The sequence below is a fragment of the Polypterus senegalus genome, chromosome 1, assembly GCF_016835505.1.
Source record: "Polypterus senegalus isolate Bchr_013 chromosome 1, ASM1683550v1, whole genome shotgun sequence".
In the NCBI taxonomy this organism is placed as follows: domain Eukaryota; kingdom Metazoa; phylum Chordata; class Cladistia; order Polypteriformes; family Polypteridae; genus Polypterus; species Polypterus senegalus.
In genome coordinates this window covers 193,605,304-193,631,273 of record NC_053154.1, presented here as the reverse complement: position 1 = coordinate 193,631,273, position 25,970 = coordinate 193,605,304, and the positions used below count along the sequence as shown (strand labels likewise).

General features: G+C 34.3%; 1 protein-coding gene across 3 annotated transcripts in view; it reads right to left on the bottom strand.

Annotated features, from left to right (window-relative positions):
• tp63 (tumor protein p63) overlaps positions 1-25,970 on the bottom strand; it is a 181,424-nt gene that overhangs the window by 15,282 nt on the left and 140,172 nt on the right. For all 3 annotated transcript variants that reach the window (XM_039765884.1, XM_039765891.1, XM_039765899.1), the window contains one exon: positions 15,713-15,970. In XM_039765884.1, coding sequence (XP_039621818.1) covers positions 15,713-15,970 — 258 coding nt within the window. The remainder of the gene's footprint in view (positions 1-15,712; positions 15,971-25,970) is intronic.

Genomic DNA, 25,970 nt, shown 5'->3' with positions numbered 1-25,970 from the left:
CTATACAGGTGCAATGCAGACAGGTTCAGTAACTTATTGTACAAATTCAGGAATTCTACTCAGCCAGATAGCCATGAAAGACCAAACAAATACAATTTCTTGTTGTTTGCTATCTAGTCTCAAATAATAGACAAAGATGAGTAATATTAATTGTAATTTAGTAATTATTCAGCCTGTGTTTCTGGGTTTTAATTTAAGGTAGCATTTCTTCTGTAAAAGAATGAATAAAGCACGTATTCTGAACATGGTAACTCTACTAATATTCAAATACTATACATGCTTTTTTATTTCTTCTCTGCATCACTTTTAATGTGTAAAATGGACTAAAATATTAGTTACTGAAATGTCTGTGAAATCCAATAACACAGCATAATTAAAATTAAAAGATATTTTATTTTACTTTTCTTCTTGCCTACTGTAGATTACTACCCTGTCCAGGGTTTGTTCCCTTCCTTTTGCCCTATGCTAGCTGGGATGGGCTCCAGCAGACCCCCACAAACCTGTTCAGAACAAAGTGAGTTAGGAAATGACTGACTGACTTTTCTTTTTAGCTTAGCGCAAATCAACAATAGTACATTCATTAAAAAACATTTCTCTAAAATATGTCTGAGAAAGGTGACCCAGCTTATAAAGGCTCAAAACTTCATTTAATGTTACAAGTCATTCTATCTGACCGTTCCCTTGCCCTCTATTGTTTATTAAACTTACAGTTTAATCTTTGACTTGCAAACCAGCTTTTTATTTGCTCTTTTGCATCTTCTGTCCAAATTAGTAAATCATGATAATACAGTATGCCAGATGTACTTCCAACTGGCATTCCAAAGTAGATTCTAATCCAATGTAACTTTTAGTAAAATTTCTTGGTTCCTCTCAATATGTAAAATTTCATACAAAATGTTAGCCTTAGTGCATATTTCTGATAGCGAGAGCATATGATAATTTTTTGTCTGTTTAGCATAAAAGACATTATTGTGAAATTTTGTGCAGCACCATTTCCCCTTATATATAGTGCTAAGCACATGAATAACAGTATACAAGAAATTAACAATGTACACATTTGTAAACAAGAATATTAAGGAAACACAGTCAAGTATTAATCAGCAGCAATATGTAAAACTCTTTGGATTACCTGTTTTAAAGTAGAACTAATTAAATTAGGATATTCAATAATGTCTTAAAGATGAAAACAGCTGTCTCCTATATTAGGTAAACATTCAAATAACTGTGGTGCATTTGTATATTTCTGATTGTCTATTCGTCTCAAATTATCACTTAGCTCAAAACACTTCAAAGATGAACATACAACTCCCAAATTCTATAAAGACTATAGATCTAGACATAAAGACCAGGAAAAGATAAATAAGTGCAAAATGAAGCAGAAATTCTGACTGAAGGGATCAGACTCCACAAAAGCAGCAGAGTGTAGATAATGTTAACAACAGAGAAGCAACAGTGGGTATTTATAGGGTTCAGTGTATGAGTAGTTTATATGCAGGATTCAAAGTATGTACTTGGTGGGACATGCCAGACATTGCTGACTACAGAGAAGGTTAAATGAAAAAGCAGTTTGCGTGTATATAGCAGGAAGCACTCTTCAAGGCCCTGTGGACCAGACATGACACAGACAATTTACGCACACAGAGTAAACAGTACTGTAAATCTCACTGCTAACACAAGATAAGAAGAGGCAATATACGAGTACATGCAACCAATGACAGACTCTAACCTTTAGTTAATCAAAACAGACAATAAAATGAGATGAACTGAGTACAAATATCCCATATCCCATTAACATGTATGTATTTCTGTTTAATTCACTATGAGATAAACGTGTAGTTCCAATGAAGTACTTAACATTTTCAGAACCTAATTCATTATGTATTAAAAAATTGTTTTAACAACCACTATGTGTGGTGTAATAAACTGAATTTTTTTAATACTAGCTTACTAGGGATGCTCCAATCGTTTGGCCGCTGATCGAGATTGGCTGATTGGTGATTGGTAAAAAGGCTTATCATAAAAACCAATAAAAGATGAATTTGAAATTTCTGCTTAGTCAATAATATTTTTTTTAAAGATTTGTACTGTGCTTATTTTTTGTTGCTGTGTGTCATACAGCGAACATTTTGGTAAAAACAAGTACTTAAGTATTGAAGTGCAATTAATGATTTAAAATGAGTAAAACATACAAGTGCATGTGTATTTACACTTAAGCATTTAATTGCCAATATCAATTGACTATGTGAGAATATTTTTTTGTTAGAAAATTACGGAAATTTTATTTATTTTAGTATTTGATAGTCAATGAAAAGTAAGCCGAATAATATAATTTTTTTAATGAAAAATTACTAGTTAACACCTGTGGTCTATAGTTTAATTATTAAAATACACTTTAGTAAAAAAAAGTAAAATGCACTTTAATATAGGGTTTGTCTGGTTATGCAGGAGATTAGTGTAAAAAGTTTTTCTAAAAGGAAAAAAAAAACAAAAAAGGTAGTCAGTCGGTCAAGAAACATGAAATCGGTATCAGCCTTAAAAAACTTGATCAGAGCATCCTTAGAGTTTAGTGGGGCAAGTCCAAAATGAACGTGTTGGAAAAAAGCATCATCACAGTATTCACCTGGAATAAGGAGGTAGTTGTAACAGCATGTTGCAGCATGAAGTGAAAGAATGGAAGGTTACAAGATATTCAGAAGTCATTCATCAAACCCTCCTCAATTTTAAAGGCCAAGCTACTGTCGAAAAATGTGGTGAGGTGAATCCTTGCATCCAACTCAATACAGTTAGCTGTAAATAGTATCGCAGTCTAAAGTGTAGAGCTACAAGTTTTCAACTGTCTCGTTAGCAAATACTAACAAAAGATGGGGGAAAAACCCTGGAATTAGCAAGAAGGCAATCACAAAGCCATCACATGCACATTTGCAGAAGGATACAGTATTTGTAAAGCCAGGGCATTAACTATGTAACTCAGTCCAGAAAGAATTTGAATTGTCATCTTAAGCTACATTGTAAGAATACTGAGACTATCATCATGTCCTAAAGGAAGCACAGCAACATTTTGATGTTTTTACTGATACATCACATGCTTAAACCTCACTTATTTAAAACATGAACAAAGTGTGGATCACTTTGCAGGTGAAATTTGGTGACAAACAGTTCTCTGACACAAAATACTGCTTGCAACAACATATAAATACATTAATTGGCCACAAAATACTGCAGAAGACAGAAAGCTGTTGATCTAAATGTTCCCTTGTAAGTGAGTAATGGGCAAGCATTCACTTAAACAGAATGCAACTCAAGCATGTGTGTTTGGCATCAACTGAGCTTAGCCATACTTTGTGTATGCTATTCCCAATATGTCCCACCTATTTCACTAATTCTTTATGAGTCTGAGGGCGATAACCTACTGTATATTCTTGTTTAGCCTGTTAATGGGGAGACTTTTTAAGAATTTCAGAGTAGTCATAGCTGAAGATTTACAGACCAGAATGTACTATTTTTGTTTATTTTGATATAAGGTTTTGTCAGAGAAGCTTTTTTTTTTGTACATTTCCTGAGTCCATCTTGTTAACCAGACTGACCAACATAGCACCTAACAGATTTAGTGATGTATTGGTGATTCTAGAATCAACAGAGACCATATATTACATATAACATGTGGAAATGACATTACTCATGTACATTTTCTTACATGTTTTAGTAACTGTAAGAGTAGCCGTTTCTTGCCTTATTTTGTTTCAGTTTGACCTGTGTGGAAAATACATTATACATGTACGTTTCTTATTTGTTTCAACAACTCTGTGCTTTCTTTTTTTTTTTTTTTACTTTTTATCCATTAGCAAGAAACCATAAACATGAAACCAATATACAGTATAATGTTCACATCAAAATCTTACTATGGTGAACAGTGAGAAACAAAGTACCATTCTCACAAAACCTTTCCATGTATGCATAGATATATCTACAAAGTCAGACTACCTGGACAGAAACAGGATAAGGTGTGGCTGTCTTTTTTTTCTTTAACACCTTTCTCTTCCCCCAAACCAGAACAAACCAGCCAGGTGGGCCTAAGGACGCTCATGGTTTGATTCCAGACACCACGCGACAGGATGGGAGCACTTACACAAGCAAAACCACAAAAATAAAAGGAGGAGGGTGGGAGGGGGCGAGTGAAAGAAGAATGTGTCACAGTAATTCTTTCAGCCCTCTGGGCAGAAACATCCTTAAACGATCATAATGTACAACTCTAGAAGCAGCTGCACCCAGCAAAAGAGCAGGGATTGGCCAACTTACTGTTGTAAAGTATTCCTGCCTGCAAGGTGCATTGCTTTGCCAAGCAATCTGGGGCTTTAATCAACTTAAAGAGACAGAGTACTGCATCTGTTGCTATGAAGGGAGTCTCATTTTTAAGTCAGAGTTGTATGAAAGAATACAAGAAAAATAAAAAAAACAATCGTTCACCAACCATAGTTCCATGTCCAACATTTTTTGACCATCTTATCCCCTCTTGTTGGCAAATATGAAGTGTATGAAACATACTAATGGTTGCTAATAAAGCAGATGCTTCACAAAGACAAAATAGCTTAGTGATAAAACAGAAAACTTAAAAACAGAGCCCAGACCAGATGTATATTTCGCATTCAGTCTTACACAGTAAAAACATATAAAATTTTATTGATTTGCTGTTTGAGAAAGCTGCAAGAAATAACCAAAAAAAGGTAGCAGCCTCAGGGAATGTAATTTTAGAACGGCAATTTTAGTCAATTGTACACGTTTTTGATCTACACTATAACTCAAGCAACCAGCTGATCACAATAAAATATTCTTTTACTTATGCTACCATCTGTGAAACAATACTGCTGTTAGATCATTCTCTGTAAAATGAAAACTTATAATACTTAATAACTGCAACAGTACAAAGCATTACATATACCAAATTTGTCAGGAAAATGCATTAATAAAGCAGAATTATTTCAAATGACAATATAGACTAAAGGGTTAAACATTTAAGACAGAGATTGTGTTCTATGTCCCACTTTGAGGTTTCAGGCCACGTTCCAGCCACGCTACCTGGCTTAACCAAGAATGCCGACACATGCCTCCACCTTTACCTCTAGTCAAACAGTTCAATTTACACTAATATAAAGAAAGTATAAAGGGTGGTAGAGGTTTAAAAATCGGGGAGGGAGATACACTAGTACAAGCATACATTCTCGACTTTCACAGCACCTATGACATCCCAGCCCTGCGGATACAAATGCTTATACACAAACAGGCAATCATTAACTCTTCATACTCCCCAGGTACTTTAATGGACAGCAAACACTTGAGTCAAAACTTAGCAGGTGACACATTTGTCTTTTTTGTGAGCAGTGACCGGAAAGGGATTTCTGGGTTAGTCTAATAGAAGGAATGGTGGACTAAGCACCTTCCATAATTACACACTTCAAAGCTAAATAGAACTGCATGATTAACTGCATAATGGTCTTGAGATGCATATCTGACTGTGAGTCTACTGAGGTATAGTTTCAACTAGAGTAATTCAGTAAAGAGATATAAAGAGAAGGATGTGATTCCAAGCAAAGTCATAGTAGGGTGTGCTAAACAACAGAAATTATAACGTAACCTCTAAACTAACACCATCATAAGAATTTTAAGTCTCCTGCACAGATTTTCACATTAACCATCCTTAATATTTTCCTAAATTGGTTTAATCTTGTAGTGAAGTACAACCATAGCCCTATTTGAAGTAAGTTTAATAATCCTTTATTATTATTTGGAATTCTTAAAAAGTTTGTTATTTAAAAACTAGAGGACTGTACCCACAGCATTTCACAGCCTCTGCCTACAGACATCTAATCTGTTCAGTCAGTCATTCACTAAATAATGGATAATGAGAGAACCAGGAAAAAAGACATTATCTTAAAGGTGTATTTTGGTTTCCACTAGGCCTGCAAGATATTTTACCTGCAGCTTTGATGTGATGCTGTTAACACTTGAAGTAAAGGTTTTGGGCAGGTGCACTAAAAATACTCTTCTACAAAGATCAGATTACTCAACGATGAAAAACAAGGATTCACATGTCCAAGATATGTTGTGGTTTACACAACCTATACTATACACATCACCTTGTGGGGAACATTTAGGCTGGACTACTATGATATAAAGATAAAAACGATCTAAAAGTTGTAATTTTACTACTTAGGCAAAATATTCTTATCAGCAAAGATCATTCTTGAGTTTTTTTCATATTGTAATTCAGCCACTAAGAAAATAAACCAAAACACATTCTGCTTTATACATTTTAACTTGAGTATAGTTAAGGTCAATCACAAAGTCTCCAGATTTAATTTATTTTAAGGTTGAATTTACTGTCCTCTTAGAAATTTTTCTGGATATGCTTTTCTCACTGAGCTCTCAGGTCAATTTTTAGCTTCCAGTCTACTGTTACTTTAAGAAATCTGTGTATCTATATATTTTCTTTATACCATGAGCAGATTCATCACTTTTACTCTGTTTATAAATGGTTTATATTGTATACATAAAAAACACATGCACATTTCACATATGCCACAAAAGCAGCTATTGCAAAGAGTAACTGAGCCAATGAAGCACTAAAAATTAGTATTTTAACGATCACTGCTGGTGGGAAAGAAAAAGGCAGAAGGAATGTAGTTCTTTTAAAACACACTTCAGGTGATGACGTTGCCAATGAAGCAAAGAATCAACATGTCACATTCATTGCAATTCACAACATTGTCCTTCCACGAAGAGATCTCCTTTCTCTTTTGTAAGCCAGTTTCTGTCATGTGTAAAAGAGATAGAAACAAAAGGTTTTTTTTAACCATAATATCTCTCTTTCATGCAGAACTACTTAATGAAAATATTCTGTTATTTAATTCAAGTTATTACCTATTTTTTAAGTAAAAGTTATCTGAAATTAATAATTCCATCTAATGCAGTAATAACGAAAAAACAAAATAATCCACACCACTGTCTACGATAACAGTTAATGCTGATAATAATGAAATTTATACCTGATCAATCATTGGAAGATATGGAGACCACAGGTTATTTATACTCTAGAAAACCTGGAACTAGTATTTTTAATAAACAGCAGCAAAATGAGAAGGGTTACCTCTGCAGGACACAGAGATGGCATTCCCTTATATTAAGTTTTTTGTTCTCAGGATATTCCGGAAAGCAAAAGTATTTATTGTTAACATGACAAAATAAAGCATAGTTACTCAGGGGTCAATCTCAGGAAGCCAAATGTAACCCTTTAACACCATCTACAGAACATTGTTTATATTTGTAATGAATTTTATACTACAACATCCATCCATTTTCCAACCCGCTGAATCCGAACACAGGGTCACAGGGGTCTGCTGGAGTCAATCCCAGCGAACACAGGGCAGGAACCAATCCTGGGCAGGGTGCCAACCCACCGCAGGACACACACAAACACACACCAGGGCCAATTTATAATGGCCAATCCACCTAACCTGCATGTCTTTGGACTGTGGAAGGAAACCCACGCAGACACGGGGAGAACATGCAAACTCCACGCAGGGAGGACCCGGGAAGCAAACCTGGGTCTCGTAACTGTGAGGCAGCAGCGCTACCACTGCGCCACCATGCCACCCTACTACAACATCTTGAAGTTAAAAAAGTAAATTATGTAAATGTGCTTATAATATCTTGGTCTTCAGAAGTTAGAGCCTACACCTGTGCAACACGACAGACCTGGATGGGTTAGCAGTTCACTGTACTGCATACTTTCTCACATTAATACAATTTAGGATCATCTTTTAGAACAACATGCACATTTGTGAAATTGAAGAGGAAACTGGAGTAGAAAACCCACAGGAACGCAGAGAATGCAAATATTCCACTGTTGCTGCGTCTCGCGAGGAGGAGAATCGAATTGAGGTTTCTGGAACTGACAGGAAACAGCATTAACTAACACCACTATTTACTACAAATCTATAAATTCATGAGAACATAGGGTGAATGAATAAACTTTCAGTTACTAACTAGGCTAATTGTATTGAGGCCCCTAGAATTAAAAGAAAGCATGGTAACCTAAAAAAAAAAAAAAAAAAATGAAGCAACCATATTGGGAGAGTAATTATTACTGATGTCTTATGGAAAGTTTCTTCAGTTCAAAACCTATGCCATTTGCTTGCATGTTCTCCTCATGTCTTGTGATTTTCTCATTATATTCCAAACTGGCAGGTAACACTGAAATAACCTTTTGTATGTGTGTACACAAGGAGGCCCTCTGATATACTAGCATTTCATCCAGAGATGACTTCTGCCTTGTGTCCTATGCCCGTGAACCTTAATTTATTTAAATGGGTTTGAGAATGAACCTTAATTTATTTAAATGGGTTTGAGAATATCAAGCTGTATCACTAAAGAAAGGATTTTCTAACATTCCCTGTTACGTGACCCTCTTTTTTTCATTCCCTTCCAATCCAAAACTCCACTGTTATAAATACTTACGTTTTGCTTAAATCATTCCCTTATAATTCTTGTACATTTTGAACTCCCTATGCCCTCACCATGCCCTTCCATTTTATTCCTTAGCTCACTCAGGTGGGCTTTTCACAATTAGGTTTTCAATGCAAATTTTGTGCAACTAAAAAACTTCATTGCACAAACTAATTTTTTTGCTTACATCAAAACCAGAGTAAATTCCACCGTCCTTTGTTTTGTATTCCCCAACTTGTCCTTCCCCCATCCTCGCCAAAGCTGGGGCAGGTCTGCTCTTGTGGTTTTTTTGGAACGAGTTACAGCATTCCCTTTTTCCAGACAAACGCTGCAGGCTCAGGGTATGGGCAAGTCCCAACAACCACTGCAGCATTAAGCAAGCTCCTCTGGCGCCTCTGGTCTTGTCTTGCTCATACCTTGCAAGTACTGTCATGTCTAGAACTCCATCAAAATCTTTTTTTCCTCGGCTGCTCATACAGTAAAAGCGGGTTTCAGAGTGCTGGCCCCACCCGCATAACAGCACACACCTGCCTACTAACACTGAAAACAAGTAAATCAGTTTTTTTTTTCCTTGTTGTTTCATTGCCTAATATTACACTATTTCAATGAAACACATTCAAAATGGTCTGCAATTTGGACAAGACATACACAGTTCATTCTGTAAAGGGGGTCATTCAGATAAATAAAATTATTGGCAATGTGTTTTCTTCTATGACTTCCAAAGAATACAAGATAAACAATGTACAGCATCCATTTCAAATTCTAAACCTTTGCAGTTATTGCAGATGCATAAAGCATACTTCATATGTTATTGACGACACATATTTAGAGCATGCATATGTGCACAAATACTTTGCATTTACTGAACAGATTATTTTTTTAATTTAAAATCGCATGAATGCAAATGTGAGCCATGGATATAAGAAAAAGTGCACAGGATTCAAATAAAGTGCAGGCTAAATATTTACTAAACTGTTTAGAAATTCAAATAATATAGAAAACCTTGTGATCCTATTCTAAATTCATCTCATTACATTAAATTAAATGCTTACTCTCTAAATTCCTTCATGCTGCAAATATTAAATTATGACATATTACTCTTTTTTTTAATCTCCCCAATCAACGGACTAAAGAAAAAAAATGAATATGAGACAAAATCATCATTCTGAAGAGCACTACTTGCTCCAAGAAAGCCAACATTACTATGTAATGATTAGGTTTGACAAACAGGAACAAAAAAAAAAATAGCTGACAAACATGCAATAAAACAATCATATTAGTTTTCCACTAAATTTAGTTTAACAATCATTTTTCCATTGAGAAGACCAGAATCACATTATTTTTACCGCAAATATATATTGCTTTTTAAATTCATCTAGTCTTCAGCAAAAAAAACCTGAGGTTTTTAGGGACTACAATATATTATTCCTTTTCTCTCCCTTATAACTAATCAGTTTACCATTATTTATGTTGTAAATTAAAATGATTATTCACTGGCAGGGTCAAACAGAATATAACTGAATTAAATTAAAGTTATTAAATAACAAAGGCCATTAACACTAGCAGATAATTTAAAATCAGTCATAAACACTCTGCTACCATGTTTCAATGAGGATTACATATCATGTCATACAGAGCTATTACACCACAAAAATATGGGTGGGATTTTACATGAAATGTGAGGAGTGTGTATAACATTTATCAGTGTAAGATATTCTTTTTTTCAAGCAACAAAGTGACAATCGACAGCATTCAACAGCTCCTTTTGTCTAAGTGACAATTTGCATTTCAGGTCAAACCTATTCCTTCGAAAAAGAATAAAACATTTAATGTTATCCTTCCCTTGCAGACAGCCTTTGAAACTCTGCCCCTTAGGCCACTGAAAATTCCAGGTGGTCTGCCATCAAACCTTTCAAATGGGTAGACAAATTCCACAGGGCCAGGCCACACTTTCAACTAGAGCTGGATGCTTATTAAATGGTTCAGCTTGCTAAAATCTACTGCCTCTTTCATACAATTTGCAGGTCAACAGGTACATTGAACAGGAATACTCTTAAGCAGTTCCTAGTGTTTTCAAAGCAAATTTCAAGTAAGATGTAGAATGAGCAATGCATACATTTTATACATTTCCTAAAAAATAATTGTTCTGCTTAAACATTCTTATTGTCAATCATTAAGTCATCTCTGTTCTTGACCCAACTCACACAACTCCACTTTAAAGTGGAATTTAAAGCATTGAAATTGTTGCACTTCCTATTTTCAACTTACTACTTTCTTTGTCCAGCCATAACCTCTTTTAAAAAAAAAAGAAAGTATGATGTTTCTTTAGGTTTTCATTTTACTGTAAACTTTTATTTAACAGTATTATTAGTATTTTTCTATTTAGCTGGAACAACTGACCTAACTAGCATAATGTGATTCTGTTAACTTAAGTGCACATTTACGTTAAAGAGTTACATATCACTTTTCATTATTATGGGAGGGCGGCACGGTGGCGCAGTGGTAGCGCTGCTGCCTCGCAGTTAGGGGACCCGGGTTCGCTTCCCGGGTCCTCCCTGCGTGGAGTTTGCATGTTCTCCCGTGTCTGCGTGGGTTTCCTCCGGGCACTCCGGTTTCCTCCCACAATCCAAAGACATGCAGGTTAGGTGGATTGGCGATTCTAAATTGGCCCTAGTGTGTGCTTGGTGTGTGGGTGTGTTTGTGTGTGTCCTGCGGTGGGTTGGCACCCTGCCCAGGATTGGTTCCCTGCCTTGTGCCCTGTGTTGGCTGGGATTGGCTCCAGCAGACCCCCGTGACCCTGTCTTCGGATTCAGCGGGTTAGGAAATGGATGGATGGATTATTATGGGAACTGTTCTTTATCACCACTTTTAAAGTTGCTTCAGTATTAGAAACACAAAATTTGTACTGTAATGACAACTGGTTTTAATACAGGCTTTGTAAAAACATTAATCTTAAAAAAAAACACATATCAGTAAATCTTTCTTTCTCTTCACTCGACTGCAAGGATTTAGGATTGCTGACAAGCTGGAACAGGATTCCTGACATAAACAAGTCTCAGCCCCATCTCGTGCAGTATGGGATTGTTGCAGATGTTCCCTGCAAGCTACATCTTGCCTCCTGCAAGAACATTCATCTCCAAACAGATCAATCCACCCACTTGCCTAGGGTGGAATTCAGAAGGATTTTTTAAGAAATTAACCCCTTTATGAATAAAGAGACGTGCTGCCAAAAGCAAACATTAAAGGAGAAAAAATGCAGCAAAGACAAATGGAACCCATGGCTTGCTGTCAGCTGTGTAATTAATATATATATATATATATATATATATATATATATATATATATATATATATATATATATATATAGTGAAGAAAAAAAGCCCAAAAAACTTCCCATTGAATATCAAGAGCACAGTGAGAAAGAGAAGACTTTCAAACTGGACAAACCTGTTGATTTTACTACATGGGAAAAATTATTCAGGCAATTTTTTCTTTTTTATGGAAAAATGGCAATTTATTCTAATAAATGTGCACTGTGTAAAGTTGACATTGTACTTTTGGTGTGGGATCACAAACCTATAAAGAAAATGGGATTTTCATTTAGATAAAACAGGTTCACAATAAATGAAACATGATAAACAGTTAAAAATTTACACTTCTTTTTTTAAATCATACAAATGGAAGCGAGTCCTTTATTTTCAGGGCAGAATAATACATATAATATCAGTGGCAACCTATAGGGATAAAAAGTAATTTTTCAGATATACATGTATTTTTATTTGCTTTACATAAAAGAGCAAATATTGAATAAATGCATTTAAGTTACTCTCCACAACGCATGGAGAGATAGATGGATATTTAGTTCAATGAAGATGTATCTTTTGTTAGTTATTCTGATCTAATTGCATTTATTACTACTATATCTTTGTTCTGCAACAGTAGTGCAGTTTTTCACTTTCACTAATATACGATGAACCTATAATCAAAATTTACCAAAGCATAACCTTGTCACAGTTATAACTATTTCTCTGGTTTTAGTAACAGAACATGTTAGGCAGGCTAGAAATTCTATGCTGCTTCTTAGTTAATGTGTGCCCTTCAATGGATAGATAACCGATCCAGAGTAAGCCTTTGGAAATGCTACAAAACAAGGTTCTGATTCATCATAACCATAAATTGAATTAAGTACATTTCATAATGAATGGATTGTTCCAATGTTAGTGGCCTGTTGCACCTTAAAACTAATGCGTAATTCACTGTTTGCTTTGCAATAAATCTCCAAATGCTTGCTTCCATCATATACTGTGGTTCATTTCAGAATGAAGTGACATCACAATTACAGATTCATCAGATAACATCTTGGTTCTATTAAATGACAAAACAACAGCCTGCGTCTGTAAATAAAATAACACTCATCTACAAAACTTATGACATCCAACAGAACGCATAAACATTGCTCACACTGAGAATTCTCCTGTGAAATTAAACTAGACACATCACTCTCCCTGCTGCATGCAAATTCAAGTGCAACAGGTTCTATTTGCAATGTCCTAAACTTGAATTGTTTGGTGTAGTTTAGATAGGGAAGAAATGGTTCATTTACTGTTTAAGCTCACTATGCTATTGTGTTTTTCTCTCTTCTGCTTACATGTGTTTGCTTGTGAATCAACCTCTACAGGTTAAGAAAACAGTACTACTTTACATTTCATATTCGGTACTAGGGAGTAATCCCAAAGAATTATCCAGTTACACATAGGGTCAGAAATTCTGCTTTATGATTTTAAGGTGTACAATTTAAAATGCTGCACACACATGTACAAACAGTTCCAACTTGTTCCTGGGATGCACTATGAGAGAGTTTCCAAGCTACTGTACTTCCTGACATTTATTTTGTGCCATTTACTAAAAATTCGAAATTTTTTTAGATGACTTTGTTTGGAAAAGGACTGCTCTTCCCATAGCCCCAAACTCCCCCTTATAATATCAAGGGACAATGCTAGATTGTCAGCCAATTATACGTCAGCATTTTGTATTTTCAGAAGCAACTAAATAACAATCAATCTATATTTTCAGAAGTAACTAAGTAAAAATAAATCTATGAGTTACTGTATCAACCTTGTAAGGTATACCACCGAGGGCTAAATCCATCTGCTCTGACCTCTTTCAACATTACTATCATTTTTCAAATGAAATGGCATTTCAAATTACAGACCAGAGCCAGTGTAAGGAATAGGCCATTGCACCTCTAATACCTGTAGGGTGCGGACATCCACACCTTAGAGGTGTTTTCTGAAAACAATTACATATCTAACTTGTTTTTTGGATGTGAAAGTGAAAAAGTCTGGCGATCCCTTGTGGGAATTGGGCGAGTATGATTATCCCACATGACGATGCAATATTGCCTGAAAACTTCCTCCTGCTTCTTTTTAATCTCTTGACTTGTTCATGTATTGTTGACAGTTATGCAATGAGCAATAACCTCTTTCAACAGAATGTCCTATACCAGTTACTGAAGATTAACAGCTATGTCATATGCTAATGAATAAAAATGCCTTTCCCACATTAAGCACACACAAATATATACTTTCTAATCTCACATTTGAAAGGCTTATTTTATGAGACAAGAAAAGACAACATTCATTACCAAAAATGTGCATTTGATAAATAACAAATTATTTTGTAAATTAGTGTTCGTACTGTTCCCGAGTGTAATTGGTCATCTCTTAGGAAATGCTTGACTAACTCTGTGGCGTTTCCTTGCCATAACCCTTTCTCTGTAACTGTTTGTAAGGCTCCTTCTATTTCTAAACATGTTTGATAGAAATGTGTCACATTGCATGCAACATTTTGAAGTTTTAAAGATCAACATTCCATGTAGGATTGCAATTACACTTTGCAATTAGTCACACCTGATATGGATACATCAGAGGTCAAACTAAGACAAGAAGGCAGAAGCCATAGTTAAAGAATCATTATTATATTTGCACAAGAGAAAAAAAATACAAGTTGAGTTTTCTGGAATTTTGATGCTTTATATGAAACAGGCATATGATTTAAAGCCATTTTGTGAGGTAGACTACTTACAATGGGAACATTCTGGTAATCTTTTCAACAATACTAAACAATGTCTGCTATACTTTGCTAAGTGTCCAAAGTAGAGACTTTTTCAGCAAGTACATGGTTTTTGCTTGCCAAGTAATTAAACTAATCTTAGCAACTGACCATCAAAAACTAAATAGCACATAATCTTGTAGAAATTGTTCATATTAAAGTCTAAAGAGACAGATATATTCAAATGCAGTAACTCCTGCCTTTCAGGATTTTCAACTACAACATTTATGCTGTTTCATAACATTATTTTGACACTATTTATTAAGCAGGTATAACAATCTGCAACTATCCATACTGAACTGATTTTATGCTACTTTTCAAAACACGATTGTTCAAAAACTGATTTGTTTGAGAAAATTAAAAAAAGTCCTTTATTATTTTAAACAATGAAATATTAAAGAGATCAGTTTAGATTTTTTTTCCTGAAATCCAAGTGAGGTGGCAGAGTTTGTATAGAAACAGCCTTCTTGATCTCAATATACACTAACATTATTAATGTTTACTGGTGACATGTTAAACCAGTGGTTATAATTTTTGCCTCTGAACACAATAGACATATATTCCAGTTTCTGCCTTGGTCAATGTTTGTAAGTAACTACTGGGACAAGTTTTGCTCTTCACAATCCAGTAATGGGAAAACAAGTTTTTAAAGTGAATGTATGAATTGTAAATATTAAGTTCCAAAACCTAATTTTACTAAAAAAGACTGTAATGTCAGTGTATGTCTCTATGAATATATTTCATGCTGTTGCAGGTCATTTCCTGTTTTATTTAAAACTGTACAGTATTTATAACTATTTGTGGTGATCAATGTCTGTAAAGTACACTGACTATATTAAAAAACCTAATTGCCAATATATATATAAGAATTGCTCTACTTACAAGAGACAGAATAACTGGGGTCTTAACTTGTGTTATAGTATTGCTCTATGGTTTACTAGAGGTTGGTAGACTTTATCGTGCATTTTTTGGGTTGATTGGTTTTACTAAATCCACTGAAATAATGTTTGCTGTGAGAAAAGTCCATATCAGATAACAATTATAAGAGACTGCTTTATAAATTTGTCAAGCACATTTAAATACATAGAAAGTGAATGCTTACCGTCCAAGTAGCAGATTTTGCAGTGCTGGACTGCTGGAAAGAAACATCAAAGGTGTGTGGTCCAGGATAATCTGTATTGGAGGGGATGGCAGGGGAAGGGGAGAGGGCATCAAAAGTTGAGCTGGGCTGTGCATAGGGTGAAGGAGCTGTCACATTGTTTTGGGCGTGCTCATTATTGTAAGGGCTGGTGGAAGTTGAACCTCCATTTTGTAGTTGCTGGTCCATGCTGTTCAACAGCCCCAGATTTGTGTACTGGGACTGCGTAGTTCAAAGAAGAGAGAGAGAGAGAGAGAGAGAGAGAGAGAGAGATTATTAAGCAAATTAAACAATTAGAGTAACAATTACTTTACCTAGTGTCTTTCTTGGTGATGCACCAGCAGTTAAAATTCCTCTTGCTAATTATTTGTACAATGACAATAAATAACTACACACATAAATAAATAGCTGTGCTATACTCCTGCACTTTTAAACTGCCTAAATAAATTATAAAGTAAAATTAATATTTTTTGTTGATTTTTTAGAAAAAATACAAATATTTAAAAGCATACTCAGAAATAAAATAATAATGAATTCTCAACAAAATAGCCCCACCAAATTATCACTGAATGAGACAGCTCCACCTACACAAAATACAAAACACAAAAGAGTTACAGCACAGTACATGTGAATGAGTAGTCTACTGTATCACCATGGTGTCCTGCACACTGTGAAAGGCACAACAATGGCAATTTGTTGTAACAAATAAATACAGACACAGTGAGAAATGGAAACACGCTTACCATTATCAAAATGTTTGATCAAGACTTTTGTTGTCAATTGAGGTAAACTAACAAATTTCACTGATACATAAACAATTTAGTTGATTACCATCATATCTTACTAATAGAGTTTGGCAGATGATTTATATCCAATTTTACTAAGTATAAGCATAGCATTTTTTATAAATGCTTTACTTTTTCATACTTTGCATCTACTGCGGTTTCTAGTCAAATATTTTAATAACTCTAATAGTTTGTAAAATTACTTCTTATACCATCCCACAAAACCAAAACAACCACAGGAAATCTTGGCAAATCTTTCAACATACCCAGTATATGCAAAATGAAGTGCTAAAGCCAAGGAGTGGACTAGAAAAGGCAAAAGCATTTAGGTAAGTAAGGCAAAAACAGCATAATGAGCAAATTTCAAAGCAAATGTCCTGCTGGAGCAAAATATAATAAGCATAAGAGAAATATGTACCATATCAGATCTGTGGGATGCATTCTGCCTTCTTCTTATCCTAAGCTCAACTATACATACAGAATATGTTATTTATGTATGTCTTGGGTAGAAATATCTATGTGGAGTTTGCACACTTTTCTCAGTGTTACAGTTTCTTTCCACATCTTAAATATGTATGTTAGGTAGAACAACAGCTCATAATGGGCATGGTGTGAGCTTGTTTTTTGACGTAATAGTGTTCCATTCGAGCCTGTTTCTAACACTGTAACTGAGAAAATGGATGAGTAGATTATACCTGTATATCATCTGTTATAAATACTGAAAACTACATTCATACTTAAACAAAAAAGACACTTTACTTTTATGTTAGGGGAAGACACAAGTAAAATCATTTAACAAAATTCAAATGCAACTCATTTTAGCAAAAAGTAAAAATCATTCCTGTTGCCAAAATAAAAAAAACACAGTTTATCTTTTTCTAACCAGACAAGAAAGTAAAAATAAAAGTAAAGATTTGCTTGAACGATAACCAAATGCCTGTAGGGGCCAACTGCCACAAAGTTTTCAGCAGAACAGAGAGCTACTACATTATTAAAAATAAGCTGAAAAAAGTCAGAACTAAAAAAGGCATAAATTGAAATATTCAAGCTTTCATGCAGTGATTAATAACCATGTGGAGTAATAATAATTTGGCAAAAAGAAATAAAAAGACAGAAAACAGTAAGCTCCACCTCTTATAGGGCCAAGACATCGTGCAAAAAGGGTTTCTTAGACACTTGTTACATTTGGAGATAAGGAAAATCCAGATTGTTTCTTTTTCCCTGAGACATTTTATAATCAAATCACATTATAACTCAACACCCATGCACATGCTCCAAGACAGCATATACTTCTGTAATATGGTATTTTGCATAAAATAAAGACAAGAAACAACTGCTAACCTATCTCACACCATGAGACCAACTATAAACACTGTTCATACATTACATTAATTTTTATTACCGTACTTGAGTTGATTTCACAATGAATATTCTATTTCTACTCTGAACTTCAAATGCAGAGAGAAGGTCCTTCTACCTTGTGTGGTAGATTACATTCCTCTTTAACCATGGGTGCATAGCATTTAATGCAAAGGGTATGGCAGCAGACTGCAATCACATTCACTTTTCAACAATAATTATTTCAAGAAACATGTTAGGGAGGAAATCATTTAATTTAATATAATTATCCCACAACACAACCCATAGCACCAAATTCAAGCAGATCAACCTTGGTTTAATCAGAATTTTGGCAAATCTTTCCTAAAATGTTCCAAAAAGCTTGGCATTTTACTAATCAAGTTAGTCCTGTCAACAGAATTTCTTTTTCAATGGTTCTGTTCTTCTGGTTGTCTTCTTAATATGGGAGACTACACTGGATACAGTAATTGTAAAAAGGACCATCCAGTCATAGGACTTTCTCAGGGCACTCAAACAGTTTCATATAACAGGCAAACAAGATAACAGATAAAGGAAAAGCAGTTCAATTGCTAAACACCAGAGTATTACTGTGAATATCTGTTTTTCAATTTACTTTCAAAACTTACTTTTAAAGTACATTTCAGCATACTATACACTACTACAAATAAAGTAAACATCAAAACTAAATATATTAATTTGAAGATACCTTCATAGTCTGAATCCAGGCTCTCACAAATGTCATTTTTAAAAAACCAGTGACATCAACCATAATAAAGAAAATATATGCAAGCTACATAAAAGGAGCCACCCGCCTAAAGTGTTATAAGGCAGCAATGCTACCTGTTACATGTACTTTACCACCACCTATCCATGTTAGAATTTGTTATCATATTAATTGGGTACTATTTGAAACAATTTTGTTTTGACAAGTGAGAACTAAAACTTTTGTGTCTTAAAAAAGAAGGTTTCAAAGTGGCACATGGGTTGGTGTGGTTATCTTCCTGTTCCAAAGACTTCAGTTTAATATTTACAGACTTACAGTATATTACATGTTGTCATGACAGACATGACCTTGAAATGCATACATGAATGGATGTATGTCTTGAATAATCTAACTTTTTAAGTAGGATTTGATTTTATCTGAATTAGTTACTATAACTCAAAAAAATATTGATGAAAGATGGAACACAACACAGAGTGGTACAATGGTGAAGTAAATAAATCTAATTAAATTTTTACCAAGAACATACAGTTTATGTCTAGTAAACAAAAGACATTATAAATAACCTTTACTTTATATAGTTTACACTAAACACTGCCAAGATAATTTACAATTAGAGTTAGGGCACAATTATTTTATGTTTACGTATTTTTCAATTGGAGTGCAGACAGCCTAGAAAACCTGATCAGGGCCTGGCAATGTCAGTAGTGTGTACTGACCCAGCAACCCTTGACTACTGAACCACAGTAAAATAAAAATTATCACAATATTACTCAATTATTGATGACTCTTTGCACACTTTGCTGCTGGGATAGGCTTCCATCACCTGTTACCCTCAACTAGATTGAGGAGGTCTGAGAAGGATAAATTAAAAATGTAAAGTGCCTTGCACAAAACACTACATATATTATTTCAATGGAAAGTAGATATAAAAACTTTAAATTAAGATCAACAGAACATTTGGACCAATGTTTTTATTATGTTAAAAAGTGTTTAGATTGTCTATTGAGTGCAGACTATTCAAAGAAGAATAGCTCTTTAACAATAAGCTCTAAAAGAATTGTGAAAGTTTTGTGTTAAAACAAATGATATTACTGTTTTGAATGCAGTGGTACATGAGAAGTAATAAGAAGTAATCCTTAACATGACAGCAGGAATGAGACTTACCTTGGACTATTTTTTGCCCATACGAAAAAACATATTCAAATACAGTAAATTTCTGAAGACACTACAGTAGGAGAATGTCTCCAAAAACAGCAAAAGAGAAAAGTCAACTACAACACGAAAGTTCAGTGTTTTTCTGGTGAAAAAGTGAAAAAGTAAACATCAGAATAATGTTTTGTCTGTTCTGATTATCTAACTGCAATCAAGGCTCTGATTAATTAAACATAAAACAATTACATGTAAACTGGAATTATGTCAGATGTATAAGGATGCCTTAGAAAAGGGTGAAATAAGTGTACTGGTACTTGTCCATCACATGTTAAATTAAAATTAGATAAACATGGTATGAACTGTTTTTAGATTGTATTGTCTCATTGTGTACCGCTTTAAATATTTTTTGTTTGTTTTCAAAATGCTTTGTGATAACATACTCTGTGAAAGGTAATATATAGTATGAAAAATTAGTCCCACATGGCTGTATGTGAGTGTGCACTGAGATGGACTGGCAGCACCATCCAATGCTGTCTTGCACCAATGCTGAAGGGAAAGGCATGGTCCTCCATAATCCCAAATGAATTAAAGCAGGACTACAGAAGAAGATTAACATTTGCAGACGTCTACCTAATAAGTATAAACAAAACTTCAATATAATTTATCCTCACAAGTCTTAGGTCAATAGAAGGTAAAAAAAAATTGTACAACAAAGCAAATCCTTCTCAAATAATTGTATCTTCTCATTGCTTGGTGGGAATGGGACAAAACACAATTTCTGGCACCACTTGATCTTGACAAATGTCATTTAGCATTTTCTATAATGGGCATAAAACTATAAAAAGTCTCACTTCCTTACGCTCTAGCTACTAAATGTTAGCTTTTCTTAGATTGTTATGCATTCAAATGTATAACAGGACACACCAATGTTTCACCCTATTTATTTCATCCTAAAAACACAAATTTCCAATATTAATATGTTTAGGAATGTTTGCACTTATTGTTTTCCTTTGACTGAATACCTTTTCATACTTATGTCAATATGATTTTTAAACTTAAACTAAGTAAAAATGAATACATAAATAAAATACAATATACCTGAAATTGCAGAACCATCACACTAACCAACAGTGCGGCATCAGAATATTACAGATTTATGGCCCCTGCGGTTATCACTGAAATAGCGAAGCCTTCATTTTCACTTCCCCATAAACTTAAATTCATAAAAATTCACCAAAAATGTAAACCATTTCCATAATTAAGCAAGAACAAACTGGTGGTTGTGGTTAGGGGTCAGTCAAGTTTGCTTTTATAAAATAGACTGTTCAGAGAGAATGGAACAAGGTATAGAAACGGCAGCATCTACTGTCACCTAGTCTTGAAAGAACAGAGATGTCTACATCTGCCTATAATGTACACAGTCATTCCGCTAAAGAATTGTTTCTACTTGATTTGATCTAATAAAATTATTTTCATGTTTTTTCTTTAGTGTAATTTAACATAGGCCAACTATTTAAACTTAAAATAATTTCTTGTTGTTTTAATCTAATCAACTTTCAATCAAGGAGCAATTTCTCATTCAAGTCATATAACCACATTTGTAATTATAATTTGGTTTGACTGCTGAAAAATAGTTATTACTTTGACACTCCAGCTGGTGTCTTCTTTGAAAAGAACTGCAACACTACCCTACTCTGTACTTTAAACAACTGTACTTTGTGCAAGGAGAAAATTTTGTGACAAGTAGAATTTATTGCCTTATGTTATTTATAAACCTTCATTTGTTGTACATAAAAATTTCACTCTAGTTAACTACCAGTATTTGCTTTGTAGAAGCAAATTATTTCAGTTGAGAAAAACCTAGGCTGTAAAATATCTTTTTACACTGATCCATAGTCTCAGATTTTTTAATGTAGCAGAGTAAAAGTGCAGCACCCATATGGATCAGCTCTAAAAATTTACGTCAGTGATTTATGGTATAAGTATTTGAATCATTAAGACTATCTTCTTTCTCATCTAGACAAACTAATGAAGTTTGTTCCTCTGACAACTGTTGGGGTAATTGAAGGGTTTATTTACTGCTTTAATGTCATTATGGAAGTTATGCTCTTGGTATACAGTCATCTTATTTCTCAAAACACTGCCCAAAGAAAGACATCATTTATATGAGAATCAAAATTGACTAATCTGTTGCCATGCTGATCTATTCTTAGTATTTTATAGTTAAGTTGCGAACAACCAAGTATGCTTAATTAAAATATAAGGTCAACAGATCCACAATACATTGCAGGGGCAGACAGCACATTATTGTGATAATTAAGAAAACAATATAAGACAACTTTCTCAAAACCATTTAATCCAGCTCAGACTCTGGTGCCTAAGCACCTATCTTAGCTACAATGCAGAAACTAAAACTGGATAAATTATGAATCCATCACAGGACCAATTCAAATAAAGTTAATTTAGAATTGCATATTAATCTAACACACATATTTGGGATGTGAGAGGAAAACCTGCAGTAAAACTCATGTTGGGGTATAAGCAGACTACATTTAGATACTGACCACGCTTAGAATTACTTAATGTCATGGTGCTTTTAAGAAAGTTGAGTAGAGCGTTTAGCATAGAATTTGGCTTAAGTGAAAAGTCATTATCTCGTCTAAAACCAGCCCCTGTTGGTTTCAATATCAGTCATTGTTAATGGGATATTCCTTTTTTCCCCAAATGCTTGAAAAATAATAAAGATTATAACAAATAGAGAACATGTTAATGTTCAGGCTCAACAAACTTTGTTCCTACAAAGTAAGGTGAAATGGAAGACTATGCAGAAAGAAAAAAAGGGGAAAAATAACCAGCACACAGTTTAGATACCATTGCAAAGAGGTACCTGTTTTTATTTAATTGTCTGCACAGGCTAATGCATTAAGTTGTTACTGTAATTCAATATTCTTTTTTTTCCCTCTTGCTGTTATTAAGGTACGCCCGGCTTCTTGGAATATTCTAGACTTTTTCCAAAACACTATTTTCATTTGGAAAGAATGCAACTGCTGGAGGGGACCAAGCTAAGAGAGATACTTTGTTCCAAAAAAGAAACACCTGCATAAATGTACAACTGCCAGTAAATTGAGAAACAATTATTTTCTTATTGTCTAAGTTTCACTTTTACCAAAAGCAATATGGGCTGGACACAAGACAGGAAATAGTCTTGGGCAGTGTATCAGTCCATCACAGGACCCACTTACGTACATACCCAAATTCAGACTCACACGGGGGTAATCTGGAACCACAAATTATCATAACCAGTATAGATGTCAATGGCCAAAACAAATATGTGACTGTATGTTTGTTAAATATTTTACATACATTATAGATATTTAGTAGTCAAATGATAATGCCAAAAACAACTAACTTGTTAATCATGGAAAATGTTATATAACAAAGAGCGTTGTCTAGCTTATTATTATTATTTGAGCATATTATGATACTGTGCAATATCATAAAACTTATTTGTACTGATAAAGGGATATAGTTCACCACACTTTAAGAAATGGCTTATCTGAGATGTGCACAAGGCCCCAAAGGGACAGATAGTTGTCATTCCTTTGTCTTCTAGCTCCTGTCTCTAAATAATCACTGTAAAGAAGGGTCTATGTATATGTGGGTGAGGCTGCCATCAGGAATAGAACAAAATAACATAAAGCAAGGGCTATCATTTCAGAATGTGGCCTCATAATCCTGTGAACAAAACAAAAATTTAGGAATCCAAAACTACTGAAAGTCAGAATCATTTAGTTTCGTCAAGCAACAAACTATGTTAAAATAAAAAGAATGCAAAGAAAACAAAATAATGTACTTGAAGGAGCTTAAAGTGCTGTTAACAAAAAGTGCCTCCAGCAACATGAAATTAAATTGTACACACACTTCCTATGGCTGCCATTAAAATATGCCAATTTAAAATAATGTAAAATACAATAATTAGAATTCCAGCATTTTTAGTAAGATGCTATTGTCAGTGTGTGACATAGCAATTTCAAGATGAAGATGGACGACATGGTCACATACCTAGATTATCCTCACCTTGGTGTACTTTAAACTAAATATCAGGAATTTCAGGAACTAAATCAAAACGATCCACGTTTCAACTCAAGTTTTACCATTCTTCCTAAATGATGTTTCATTACACGTTCAAAAGGTCTGAATGTTAGGTTTACTAGTGTGCCTTGAGAAGCACTTGTGTATTGCCCAGAATTGATTCCTGACTTGTGCTCAATGCTTCCAGAATAATTCCTGGCTCCCCATGACCGCAAAATGGAAAAAGGATTTGTGAATGTAAATGAATGTATTGTATTTTAAAGTAATTTCTAGTGTGTGTGCGCGCGTGTGTGTGTGCAAAGATGAACAGTAGTGGTTAGCATTGCTGGATGCTGTCCTTTAAAACATGTTGTCTTTATACGCACTAACAGGCATTTAGTGTATTTGTAAAAGCACTGGCTATGCACCTGCAGAGGTCAAATTTAGCACAAACTGTTTGGTAGATTTAAGTAGAATAAAAAATTAATGAATTAAATACTAGTCTTCTCTGTGTAGACTAATCAGACAAATGTCAAGAAGAACAAAAATAGTATTTTGTAGTTAGCATCCATTTTTTTCTTGAACAGTTTAGGATTAACAAATAGTCCTTTAATTCAACCCGAAAACATTACTTGAAGTTGATGCAATTCTTAAAAGTTAAAGCTGCACAAACACAATGTGGCAAAGCTTTTAACATTTAATATCATAGGCAATTCCTGTTTTGAGAAGTGAAATTTCTTATTAAGATATCTAATACTTCTTACTTAGTAAGAACTCAAAAAGATAATATCTGCAACTCTATTGTAATTCTATTTCCACTATTGAAAACTAGAATTTTCCAATGGAATTTCCAGGACCTTTCATATCACGATTATCTATCATCATACTTGTTGCCTAGTTGAAATTACAGATATTTTAAGTTATTCAACTGTACATCTGTAATTCAAATTTTTATTAGTCAAAATTACAGATACAGTGTATACTGTCCATATTAAATTTTACATATTTTTGTAACTCTCATTTTATATAGTCTAATACTGTAGACAACTAGAATTTGAATTTGAAGTTGTGAAAATTATGTTTAAAGTATTTAAAATAAAATTTACTTGTCAAAATGTAATTACCATTAGTCAATGTAAAGACTTCAATGTTAAAAACGACTTGCCACATGCACAAGGACCCTATACTCAAGAGAAAGAAGAAATAGTTAAAGCACAAGCATTCATAAAGGTGTTCACTGTTAGAAGCCTCTACTTACAAGTGAACTTGCTGGCCCTAGGAGACAGAGCTGCTTTAATTGCAGTTTAATTCAGTTAATCACAGTGTGAATACAACTGTCAATCCTGAAGAGACAATATGAATTTCAACAAAATATTTAAATATTCGTTAGCTACTTGTTGCTTAATTACTTCTAACTTACCTTGCCATGCAATGTCTTGAACAAGAAGAGTCTTTCATAGTGTCTAAAAATTACATTATAGTATTGCTACCAGAGCAATGGCTTTCTTAACAGCAAATCTGCATAAGCACCTAGTTGTGTTGCACGGTAGACCAGTACTGAAAAAGTACAGAAAAACCCAATTTTTAAAATGGTACTACACCAGAATTATGATAATTTTGGCAATAAAGGTACATGGTTATGTACAGGCACATCACGCCCTGGCGTATATCAATAAAACTGTAACTTCAAGGAGGACCAAACTGCCCTCAAGGAGATTATGATATGCAGTGTGGTAAAGCAGAGAGGTGTGTGACTGTGCAGGCCAGAGGGACAAAGTAGCTGGGTGCCTTTTGGGCGTGGGGTTATCTGTTATTTCTTTTAGGTACTGGCATTGAGGTGCAAAAGCTGGTAATGGCACCAAAGTCAAAAGTTTAGTAACAATCTAACACTAGCACCTAGTTAAAATGGATCCATTCCGACAAATAGGTAAAGGCTGACAATGTGAATCTGCAGGCACAAAATCAAAACAGAAAACCTGTGGTTGCAACAATGCTAGATTAAAACTAGCAGAACCACATCGTGCAGTACAACACCTTGCATATGCAAACTACAAGCCTCATCACCTGTACTAAACAATTCCTTGGTTATTTCTATTCGAATGATATGCCCCTCTAAGGAGAATTACACAAA